Source organism: Meles meles, chromosome 1 (genome assembly GCF_922984935.1).
Source record: "Meles meles chromosome 1, mMelMel3.1 paternal haplotype, whole genome shotgun sequence".
In the NCBI taxonomy this organism is placed as follows: domain Eukaryota; kingdom Metazoa; phylum Chordata; class Mammalia; order Carnivora; family Mustelidae; genus Meles; species Meles meles.
The window spans coordinates 51,072,740-51,085,169 of record NC_060066.1 but is presented as its reverse complement, the minus strand read 5'-3'; the positions used below and the strand labels follow the sequence as shown (position 1 = coordinate 51,085,169).

The window sequence follows — 12,430 nt, the reverse complement described above, 5'->3', positions numbered from 1 at the left end:
CATTCAAACTTCTAGCTTAAAGACAAAGAGACAAGTTCTAGGATTAGTTGCATTTTCACCAAAATATTCATTTTTCTCTTGTCATTTGCTTTGTAGCTATAACATCTCCTTGACTATTCTTACAATGTAAGCATTTTTTCAATACCTCAGAGCTCCTTGATTTTTCTTTTTATCAGTGGTTTTCAGCAATTTGATTATGATCGGTCTGTTGTTTTGTTTATTCTGATTAGAATTCAGTGAGATTCTTGGATCTGTGGAATGATATAATTTTCATCAAATTTAGGAGATATTTGACTATTTTTCTTTTGAGTATTTTTAACCCTGTGGGACTCCAGGTGTATGTATATTAAATAGCTCGGTACTATCATTTGACTTACTGAGGCTCTCTGCTCAGCCTTTTTTCTTAACGTTTTATCTCTATAATACATCTTGGATATTCACTATTTCCTTAACTTCAAATTCACAAATCTATTTTTCTACAGAGCCTTATTACCTATAATATCCATTAAGTATATGTTTTTAATTTTAGACCTAGTTTTCATCTGTAGATGTTCCTTTGTTAACATATAATGTATTATTTGCTTCAGGGTCCCAGGTCTGTGAATCATCAGATGTCTTACACAATTCACAGCACTAGCCATAGCACATACCCTCCCCAATGTTCATAACCCAAACACCCTATCCCTCCCACTCCACCCCCCAGTAACCCTCAGTTTGTTTTCTGAGATTAAGACTGTAGACATTCCTTCAGTTCTTTTTTTATATCATTATTTTTTCTCCTGGTTATGGGTCACACTTTCCAATTCATGGGATCTCTAGGAATTTTTTCTTGGATGCTAAGGATTTTGTATTTTTTGTTGTCTGAGTTTTATTTTTTAAAATAAGTACTGTGCTTTGCTCTGGTAGACCTTTGGATTGTTTTTGGTTTAGTTTGATCATCTCGAGACTTGTTTTTAAGTTTTTTTAGGGTAGTCCCAGAGTACCTTTTACTGTAGGGATCATTATCTGGTGTCTGAACATAATGCTCCAGGGGGCCGGTTTGGGCACTCTACTGTTGCTGGTAGGAACTTGAATGATTCTCAGCCTTTTGTGGGTCTGGTAACTGACAGCTTTCCAATAAGTTTTTAACCAACCTCATAGAAGCTGAACTTTTGCATGTGTATTCTAGGAACCAACATAGACTCAAAAGATCCTGAAGACAACTGGAGTAGTCTGAATAACTCTCTTCTTTCTAGAAAACTGCCTCACAATTTCTTGCTTTGTCAGACTCCCTGAGCTCTAATTTCTATTGCCTCAACTCAGTAAGGTAGCTGTCTCTGCTTTCAGTCACACGTATACGAACACATTACACATATACACATATCGCAGCTCTATGACCTGAAATATGTTCCTTTTCCCTTAGATGTCATGGCTCTGCAGTGCCTGTGGTTTGATGTCTGAAAACAGTCGTTTCGTCTATGTTAACCTGATTTTCTAGTTTTGGGAGTCAGGAAGGTTAAAACCCCTGTTATTCTATCATGTCTGAAAGTGAAGTCCTTCAACGGATTGAAGATTCATGTAATATGGAAGTACAAGCTAAATATTATTATGAATTAAGACAATTTTGCAGAATCTTGAAATGTTAATGTACAACACTGTGACAAAACTCTGTCATTATAAATGCTGATAGAAACTGGCAAGTAATCTTATGTGAGAGAGTAGACACAGACAGACTGTAAGGTGATGAAGAATCAATAAGAAGAATTACACAATTGGCAATTTGGAGTTACAGCTTTGAGAATCATTTACATAGAGCAAAAAGATGCAGTCAGAGAGAGCATGTTGATATTTTAAAAGATGCATTCAGAGAGAGCATGTGGAATTCTAGTATAGCTGTGCCTTCATCTTAAATTTGACTTGGGGTCATTATCAAAGACAGACCACTGGGCTCTGTCAGCCATGGGTCTGATCCACTCGAACAGTTTGCATTTTAACCAGTTCATCCCTCTTTAGGAAAGAAAACATCAACCATAGTCATAGTTTATTATTGAAAGTAACTCTACGATATTTCTGAAAACATTGATCACATAAGAGCAAAAAGGAAATAAGAGTATTTCTATGGATTGCATTTACTCATGTTGGCCTGGAGTGGTAAGAAAGGTAACTATGGATCCTAGAGCCCCCAAAATGGATCTTTAGTTTTCCCTTTCAGTGTGATTAAAATACATGAAATTATAGGAAGTAGCTAGTCATTTGTTTAAAATACATATGTACACCTTGACTTTTCTGTATCCAGTTGATTCTCAGAGCATTCGTCTTGAGATATGCAATAGCTCAAATTGCAAAATTAAAAACAAAATTACCAGCTTTCTTTTCCTTTAACCCTAACCCTGAATAATTCATAAAGCAACCACTTAAGTCTAGCTAAACTGAAACAAAACAAGAAAGCAACATAATCCTTGATTTGAATGATGCCATACTATTACTTTTTATGGAATATTTAAATGTCTATGAACTCAAACTTCATTATAAAGGGTTATGTATAATTTTAACTGTCTAATATTTAGTAAAATTTTAATAATCCAAGATATGATCACTAACAACCTAATTTGAATCATTTTTATGTTGTTTGGTTGCTCTTGATTTCAGAAGTAGCTGGTTTAGTCAGTAAATTTTCAAACATATTCAATTTATATGCATTTAAGATTTTTACCACTTTAATGCTCAACTTAGAAATATTATTTAAAATTATTTTTTAAAAAGATGTATTTATTGTTTTATAGCTATAAGGTTTTAAAGAGATTATTCATATGAAAGTATATATATGTATATAGATATGTATGTGTATATATCTCTATCTATATATATAACACTGATAAAATGTATTAATTAGCTAATGTTTAACAATGATCATTAATGTCAGAGATTGTATCCTTGTTGAAATTTTAGTTTCACCATACTGGTTTTTTAAAAGTGGTACTCACTTTAGAAGAAAATGTCTAGCCAAAAACAAAAAAAATAAGGAAGGAAGGGAGAGAGAGAGAGAAGAAGGGGAGGGAAGAATGGAAGGACGAAAGGAAGGAAGAGAAAGGAAGGAAGGAGGAGGGAGGGAGGAAAGAGAGAGAGAGAAAGAAAGAAGAAAGAAAAGGTGCTTAATAAATATTGTTGAATAAACAAATGAATGAATGAATTTTTAAAACCTTACGAAAATAAATCTGCAAGTGCTGGAGTACTTAGAAATAAAAGTTTCATTGAGTTTAATTAAGCACAATTAAATACTCTGCCAAGCTCAGAAAACAGTTTTTAGAAATACTGGCAGTCCTTGGGCAACACAGGAGCTGTTAGTTAAATGAATTAAAAATGAGTTTGAGAATAGAAATTTCAACACAGATGCCCAGTCTACTAATTTACTGATCATTGATGAAAACTAGCTACACATGTTGTCTTTTTTTTTAAAACCAATATATGATATTGGCTCCATTAAGACAATGTACAGAATTAACTCTGATTAAATCCCTTAGTTACACAATTACATTTTTCTTATGTTAAATTTTTAAATAAATTTTTAAACCTTTTTCACTCCTACAGCATTTAGTGGAAAGAATTGTTAGTTTCTGATAAAAAAAGCTTCTGATAATAAAAGATCCAATATATGTACATTTTATGGAAAATGTAGAGCTAAAAATGCATGTGCTCAACAATATAAGGTGGCTTATTCCTCAGACTTGTTTCTGAAAAATTGATTGACGTAAAAATACAAACAACTACAAAAGGTTTCGTCATTACGCGCAGCTGGATTTTGGATAAATAAATCGGGAATCCATTTATAACTACACTCCAAGTGTTTATAAGTGTTTTCTTACTTCATTTTGTAATGCAGTGTTCACCTTTTACATTTCTAAATTTTCTTCTCAAGAAAATCAGCGGTAATTAGGGATTTCAGATTACCTGGTACACTGTTGAAAAATGTTAAATAATGGTAGTATCCAACCAACCTAATTCTTTTCCTTTTGATTATTTCTGTTTGTTTGTTTAAGGATTAAAACAAGGTGAGCCAACCATGACTGGCAAAACGCAGACAAGCAATGTCACCAATAAGAATGACCCCAAGTCTATCAACTCCCGAGTTTTCATCGGCAATCTAAATACAGCCATTGTCAAGAAAGTTGACATTGAAGCCATTTTCTCAAAGTATGGAAAAATAGTTGGATGCTCAGTTCACAAGGGTTATGCATTTGTACAGTACATGAGCGAGCGACACGCAAGAGCCGCAGTGGCTGGAGAAAATGCCAGGATCATTGCTGGCCAACCACTTGGTAAGTCGTGCTCGCATATGGCTTTCACATTAGTGTTCTCGTCTTTGCGCATATCTGCATACAGTTTAACTGTGACAAAGCCAGCACTACCATAATATCTGTCTCTTATTTAACCAGGCATAGCGTTTGCATATTGGTAATTTATATTATTTTCATGTTTTTGCGTTGTTTTACGTGTTTCTTATTTTTTTCTGCCAGTGTACAGACTTGAGATCAAGTCTATGTTGTAGGACATGTTCCCTCCATCAAGCCTAAGAAGTCCAGGCAAATGAAAAAATATGCATCATATTTTATTTTATTTGACTTGAAATGGTACCTGTCTTCCAGGAAACACTATGCTAAGCAAAAAGATAACTCTGCCTTTTATACTTTTAGCATTTGCTCTGAGGGTTAGCATATTTTCCTAACTTCCTGTTTTTATTGTTTGAAGAGAAGAGATAGAAAATAGCAATAAGAAGTTAATTGAGAACTGGAAAAGGAATATAACCCATTCTTTCTTATCTAGTCCACAATCTTGTATGTCATGCCTGTTCAATCATGTGCAATGATCAAATTTTTATCTAGTATTCAAGGAATATATAGGTTTTTTTTCAAGGAGAGAAAAGAATATAGTCTGAAGTAAAATGTAAATACTTAGGAGGAAATACTTTATAATAAATCTGTAGATTAAAAAATAAAAATTAGTCTGTTTTTCTACAAGAGAAAAAAAACATAATTAAGACATCACTGATCCCTTAATGTATACCTCTTCTCCTGTCCAGATTCGTATTTTAAGTTGATTATACAATATTCTCTCTCAGTATCATATGCCCAGAACAAAACCCTTGATTTTTCGCACCCTCAATTTTCCTTCATCCCCAGGCTTTTCCCTTACAGTAACTGGAACCCTCACTTCATCCATTTTTCAAACAAAAACTGAGGTGTCAACTCTGATTCTTCTGTTCTCTCCACACTCCAGATATAATCCATCATCATGTTTCTTGCCTTTGATATATCCCAAACCCAATTACCTTTTAGATCTGCCAGTAGCCATCTCATCCAGGCCACCATTATGCTTCATCTAGGCTGCTGAAGAAACCACCTAACTGGTCTGCTTCTTTCCACTCTCACCAGTATCCCTTTAAAAACATAAATGTGACGATGCCATTAACATGCTCTTAAAACTCTAATGCTTTTCCATTTCACCCAGGGTGAGATTTATATTCTATACTACACCTCGAATACCTCACACATCTTCAACTTCATCTCCTCTCTGTCTTTGTGTACCGTGCCTGTAATGCCGGCCATCTTGCTATGCCTCAGACGTTCCAAGATTGTTTTTACCTCAGAGGCTTTGGACTTGCTATTCCTTCTGCTCAGAAGACAGATCTTTGCTAATTTATTGCTCTCTATTTGATTATGTGCTGTATTCAAATTTTCCTTCCCTGGAGAGGCTTTTCCTGACCAAGTTACCTAAAATAGAATAGTCTTCTGCCCTCTTGCCTATATTATTCATTTCATTGTAGTACTTTATATATTTTTTTCACAGCCATCATCAGTATTGGGGATTACATAATTTATGATGTATCTCTCTCATGTCCACAGACATAAAGATGAAGGGGCACATAAAAGAAATAAGCTAAAAGCATAGACAAACCAAGTTAGAAGAGTGTTAAGATCATTATACTATTAAGTCACATGACATAGTTATGAAAAATGTTTGGGAAGCCATAGAATTCAATAAAATAAGAGTGAAGTCTGAGGTGATAGTCTTCAGGGGGAGAGAAAGGATTTTTACGTAAATGTTTTTGGTTGCTACAGACCCACAAATAATCAATTACATATAGGAATACAGTTTTTATTTACCTTTCTCTAATTCAATTTTTTATATTTTAAAGAAAGGTAAAGCTTTCCAAAAGACATTGATAAGTTTTTTATTTGTTCTTTTTTTATTTCCCTTAATGTCTCCATTCTGCTTATTTACCTTGAAATGGAAATTTTCTGACAACTTTTGTTTTTCTAAGTTGAAATTCTTATTTCAAGGCCACATTCTAGCCAATGTCAGAGAAATACCCATTTATTGCCTGTATCCTGATTGTTATGAAACTAACACATACCTGCAGAAACGTTTTAATTATTATTTTTAAAAAATTCGTTATCAATATATGGCCAATTAAAAGTCCAATTCACTTACTAATGAACTTTATTTTAAGTGATCTCTGCACCCAACATAGCTCTCCAGCTCATGACCCTGAGATCAATAGTTGCACACTCTTCACTTAGTAATGAACTATAGCTAATTTTCCAGAATCCCATTTCCTCCCACTGTTCAGTTGATTACTCTCCTATTGAGAAGAATGTAATTGATAAAGAGAACATCAATACTAAAAATTTTGTGGCTAACTTAGAAAAACCTAAGGAAAAAAATGATGACACCAAATCACTACTCTTTGAGAGCCACAGAATTAAATTGTGCTTCTAATAAGATATCATTTCTCATTCTTAGTCATTTGTCTCAGATCCTCTCTTTGTTGTGTCCTCAGGTTAATCTCTGGAGCATATATCTTGATCAGCCATAATCACCCTTTCTGCCTGAATCCAAGTTAAAAACTTTATTCTTCCAGTTGAAATCTAGTCTTTCACAGTACTTGTGTCTAAGGTGTACATCTTTTCATACAAAGCAAATGCTTTATAATGGTTAGTAAGATTGCTTTTCAGGTGAAGTGTCTGAATGGACCCACCTTTACTAAAACCATATTGCTAGAAATTCAGGCAAGTCTTCCAGTGGTCCCTTATAGAGAGGAAGTTTCCCAGCCAAGTCCTAAAGAAGACTCAGTTTTCCAGGAAGTCTATCCATTTCTGACTTTAAATATTGTACCTTTATTTTTACTGACAAGCAAAACTTCGGTTTAGGTAAATCACTTTTCTTCATTAATTTTTTGACTTCAAATAAACCCTTTATGATTTGCAGGCCCCACCAAGCTCTATAAGCCCTTAAATTGAAGTGAATTGATGATGGATCAAATAATAGAACACCATCATATGAAACTGGTATTAGCTTCATGTACCATAACTTGTGTAAAGCATTCTTCTTTCTCTTAGAGTGAGAAGAAAATTAACAGTGATGAAGCCTTGCACTGGGCCAGTATTACCTGTATTATCTTATTTGCTCTCAATACATAGTTAAATAACTTCTTCTAAACAGAAATGATCTTTTCATATCACTATGTATTCAAAATTCTTTATGTAAAATTTAGAGATTAAATGTGAAGGGGCACCTGGGTGGCTCAGTGGGTTAAGCCTCTGCCTTCAGCTCAGGTCATGATCCCAGGGTCCTGGGATCCAGCCCCGCATCAGGCTCTCTGCTCAGCAGGGAGCCTGCTTCACCCTCTTTCTCACTGCCTACTTGTGCTTTCTCTCTCTGTCAAATAAATAAATAAAATCTTTAAAAAAATAAATGTCAGTAGTACCAGAAAAAAATTGAACATTCTACAGAATAAGTGAATTTTTATACTTCTGTGGAGGTTATAAATATACCCTTAAACTGAGTATAGGCTATGAATGTGATAAAACCCAACATTTAATAAATGACATATGAGTGGCTGTTTCGACACTGGAAGATTTTAACTTGGAAAGCAGGTGTTGAGTTGTCTTTTACTGAAAAAATAATCCATCAAGTGTTTGATGGATGGATTAGTGTGATATAAAACTGGAAATGGGACATGTAATGGGAAACTACCAAAAGAGGAATGGAAATTATGGAAGTGAAGAGAGGAAAATGAGGAAAAATAGGTAGGATTAAATAGGCAAGATTAAATGACTAGTTGGCACAGTGGGTGAGACAGACAGAGATAGAAGAATCAAGAATGATTCCCATGTTCTGGGTTGAGGATAGAGAACGATTTCCTAAGAGAAAAGGTTTTTCTGTAAGATAGTGAGTGCAGGACTGAATAGATAGGTTAGGGTTGAAGGTTATGCCTGAGGATATGGATGTATATGTATCTAGTAGCATCTTGGCAGGCGAGAATTCTACCACTGAACCACCCATGCTCTAGTAGCATCTTGGATACACAGGTCCAAACTAAAAGGAAAGATTTGGACTGAGTAGTGATTTGTGTGTCATTAGCATAGATGGTGTTAAAGCTATAGAAATGGATAAGCTGACCCAAGGAGAACATATAAAGTCTGAAGACTATTGGCTGAAAATGGATCTATGGAGAAAAATTTGGGTCAGTAAAAAGCAGCCCTCTAATAAGTCCTCTGAAAATCTAAGTCCAATGTATTTTCTACAAAACTACTTCATCCCCCAGGTCTATGCTGTAGTTGACCATGGCCTTCCTAAAGTGACCACTTTCTTAGCTGCAGAGTCCTAAAGTCAATTCCCTTAAACTCCTACTGATTTCCAACTTCCAAGCCCATATATGCAAATATTCTTATTGATTCTAATATTTAAAACTCTCCTTTATGAGAGATTAAGCACTTTATCTTTAATGTTTAAGTTTCTTACCATATTAATGTCTTCTATACCCCAGGCCATCTGCTCAGCTGAGTAGCAGAGATAATTTTATCTATCTTGCCAGGTTTCATTGTATGTCTTTAGTAAAACTATTGGCAAGTCAAACATTATAGATCCAGGAAGGATGATTTTACTCAGTTAACTATGTTAGTACACCTGAAATTTAAGATGAATAATTCCATATATCTGTATTATAAAACTTTCTGTGTCTTTTGGAGAAAACATCTTTTACCATGCAATTGCCATCAAATTCTGAATTGAAATTTTAAATAGTATGTATTTTATATTCTTTTCAAATTCATAAAAATGAGAAATTATTTTAAAAGTTGCTGAATCCTACCTCAAAATTACAGTGCATGGAATAACTAGGGGAGCTCAGAAGTTGGAGCTCAAAGTACTGGAATTCTAATCTGGATTTTGAAAGTAGGTCACAGTCTAAAGTCTTGATTAACTTCCTTCTTTTGGACTTTTTATTCTTACTTTGTTGGCAGAGATTTCTAATTTCCATACCATAACAAGGGAAAAGTGGTCTGTCCATTTTATCAACATGTTCATGAACCCAACATATATTTTATTGAATGCAAAGTTTATTTCCTGAGGTTATTTCCCTTATAACACATAAACAAATATCTAAGACGGTATTTTTTCCTTCTGTTTAGACTTCTATATACTTACTACTCCAGAGCAATTAAACAAAAACAAACAAATATATTTATTTCTTCAAACTGGAAAAAAAAAAATTCTCCAGTTCTTCTTTTTCTTCTTCTTCTTCCTTTTTTTAATCTATGATCAAGGTTATGCCCCAGACCTAATTATGAGGTCGGCCTGTTTCCTTCCTCTCCCATTTCCTTCTTTTCCCATTCCTCCTATTTCTGAATAAGTTAACTCATTCAAACTTTGGTGCTATGTGACCCTATGCGAGGTTCTGTCCCTAGGCTGTGACACATATTTCAAAATCAGCCCTCTCTTCCTTTCCCAACTGATGTCTCTTCATTCCCAGGTCACAGTTGGCTTTCTGAGGATATTTACCTGATAAATACCCTTAATCATATGTTTGAAGCTATGATAATTGAACACATTAAAGGATTTCAAATAAATGAACTGAGCGGAGAGATGGATTGTTGGTATTGCTGCCTTCCAAAAACTGATAATCACAGCATACCCTGTGGGTGTTGTACAGAAAAGGAAACTTGGCCATGACTTAACTTAGTTGCTTTTATATGTGTTCAGTTTTTGCACACATCTTTTTCCACCACATTATAAAAAGGATATCCCTTTTTTATCCCTGGCTTCATGCCTTGGATACGTAATGGAGGATTTCTAAGCTTTCTGTGGCAAAAAAAAAATTCCATTTGGCTCATGTAAGTTGGGATTCTTAAAAAAATCAGAATCCAGCTGTGAAATTATTCTGAATAATTTTTGTAAAAAACACAATTTCTGTAAGGTAAATCTCCTTATAAAAATGTATCTCAGCTTGGTTAGTCAATAAAATATAAACTTTTAAAAGGCAAAACACTTATGTATCCTCCTCATTGAATTTGGATTTTAAGTTGTTAATATTGGAAATATTTGTTACATTTTTATTTTTATTTATTTATTTATTTTTAAGATTTTGTTTATTTATTTATTTGACAGACAGAGATCACAAGTAGGCAGAGAGGCCGGCAGAGAGAGGAGGAAGCAGGCTCCCTACTAATCAGAGAGCCCAATATGGGGCTCGATCCCAGGACCCTGGGATCATGACCCGAGCCGAAGGCAGAGGCTTTAACCCACTGAGCCACCCAGGTGCCCCTATTTGTTACATTTTTAAATCTAAATTTAGCCACTGGAAATTTTTTCCTCAAACATCTTATGTGAAAGATGAAACAAACTTTTTAAATGCATAATATTGACAATTTTTTATATGAGAGGTCATGCATAAAGTGTCCTTTTGTACTAAAATATGATGCAGAGGTTGGACACTAAGTCTAGATCAGTGCAAATTCCTACTGATTACACTGGCTTGATTTCATGCATGTTATAAATAAACATTTGTGATGTATTTTTTATTTTTAGATTATTTCATTCTTATGAGCTTGCAAAAGGCACAATAATGTATGAACTTAAGAAGTCAGTTATTAATAGTAGGAAGAACCCAAAACAAAAACAAGATTTATCTGTAGAAATCATTCTTTCTCTGAAACCTGAATACAGGTCCTGTCATTGAGAAGCAGAGTCTAGCTTAGAAAAAGAATATGTAAAGTAGAGAATTAAATTAATTTCCTGACATTATAAATGTCTTGCAAATGCTGAAGGAATTCCAAAAAGGAACATGATGAGTAGATTATTAATTTTAAAAGAAATATGGTGGATATTTTTAATCATGATCATGAAGGAAGTAATGGAAATGCAGTGGTAGAAAGGAAGATACTGGAGAACCATCTTGAGAAAGAGGAAAGAAGAAAAACAGACAAACATTTCTAACAATCTACGAAGGATGCCTTAGGAATAATGGATTTCAAATGTGTTTTTATCCTCAGCTACAATTTTGCATCCAGAGTGATCTTTTCAAAATACAAATCTAATGATGTCACCCTCTGATAAAAACTCTCAATGATTTCTCATTGTTCTCAGAAAAAAGATAGACCCTTGCTATGACCCAAAGTTTACATGTGATTTGGTTTTGACTCATCTGCAGACTTCAGTCACTACCCTCTCAGCCTTCTGAGAGAATTGACTTCTCTCAGTTCTTTGAGCAAATCATCTTTGCTTCCCCTGGACCTTAGCACTTGGTTGTGTGGAATGTTCTTCGCTACTAAGCTCCCCACCACCTTACCTTACTTCCCCACTTCTCCACTCCCTTCATTTGACAGTTCATCCTTCAGATCTCAGATCAAATATCATTACTCTAAGGAAACCGACGTTGATCCCTCAAACATAGTTGGAATCTGTTACTTCCCTTTCTAGCACATATCTTCTTTTCTAATTTGTTTTTATATTTACTATTTTGTAACTAGTATCCATTTCTTCTTCCTCTAGGCTAAGTTCCTTGATAGCATAGACTGTGTATGTTTATATGAATCTTCTTAGCACCTAGCAGAGTATTGATTCTTCCATGGCAAATGGCACATAGGATGGATGAGTGGTTGGATGGTGGGAGGAACAGTTTGGTTTCATTAAGGGCTTTTTCCTGCCTTTGAAAGAGCAATTGAAAGAGACAGACAGGAAGAAGAAGAAGAAGAAGGAAGAGGAGTGGCAGGAGGAGGATAAAGAAGGATAAGGTGCAGTTACAAGTTTCCTGGAAAGCCAGCAGTTACACTTTGGGGTTTCTCCAAAGAGAAGGCACTGGGGTCTTTTTGTAAGGCAACTAGGTATACATTCTCTCTAAAGTCAGACACCCCAGAGGTAGTTATTCAATAGGCTGGGTTTAATTTTTTTTTAATATAGTCTAGTCCTTAAAAATATAAAATATTAATGCATATATTTTATTCAAAGGCTATAATAAATGATATATTGGTTTAAAAAGGAATTTTAGTTGTGTAAAATTGCAGTCCTTAAAATGGCATGCTCTCATAGTTTTGTCTTATTCGTACTTAAATATTTGCCTAGCACTCACCATCCTCAAAGCTCTTTAGCACAAATTCTCTTCTTTCACCCTCAG

General features: G+C 34.5%; 1 protein-coding gene across 9 annotated transcripts in view; it reads left to right on the top strand.

The window, feature by feature from the left end:
- Positions 1-12,430, top strand: part of RALYL (RALY RNA binding protein like) — a 698,485-nt gene that overhangs the window by 320,526 nt on the left and 365,529 nt on the right. For all 9 annotated transcript variants that reach the window (XM_045994627.1, XM_045994554.1, XM_045994359.1 and 6 more), the window contains one exon: positions 4,017-4,295. In XM_045994627.1, coding sequence (XP_045850583.1) covers positions 4,040-4,295 — 256 coding nt within the window. In that variant the 5' untranslated portion in view covers positions 4,017-4,039. The remainder of the gene's footprint in view (positions 1-4,016; positions 4,296-12,430) is intronic.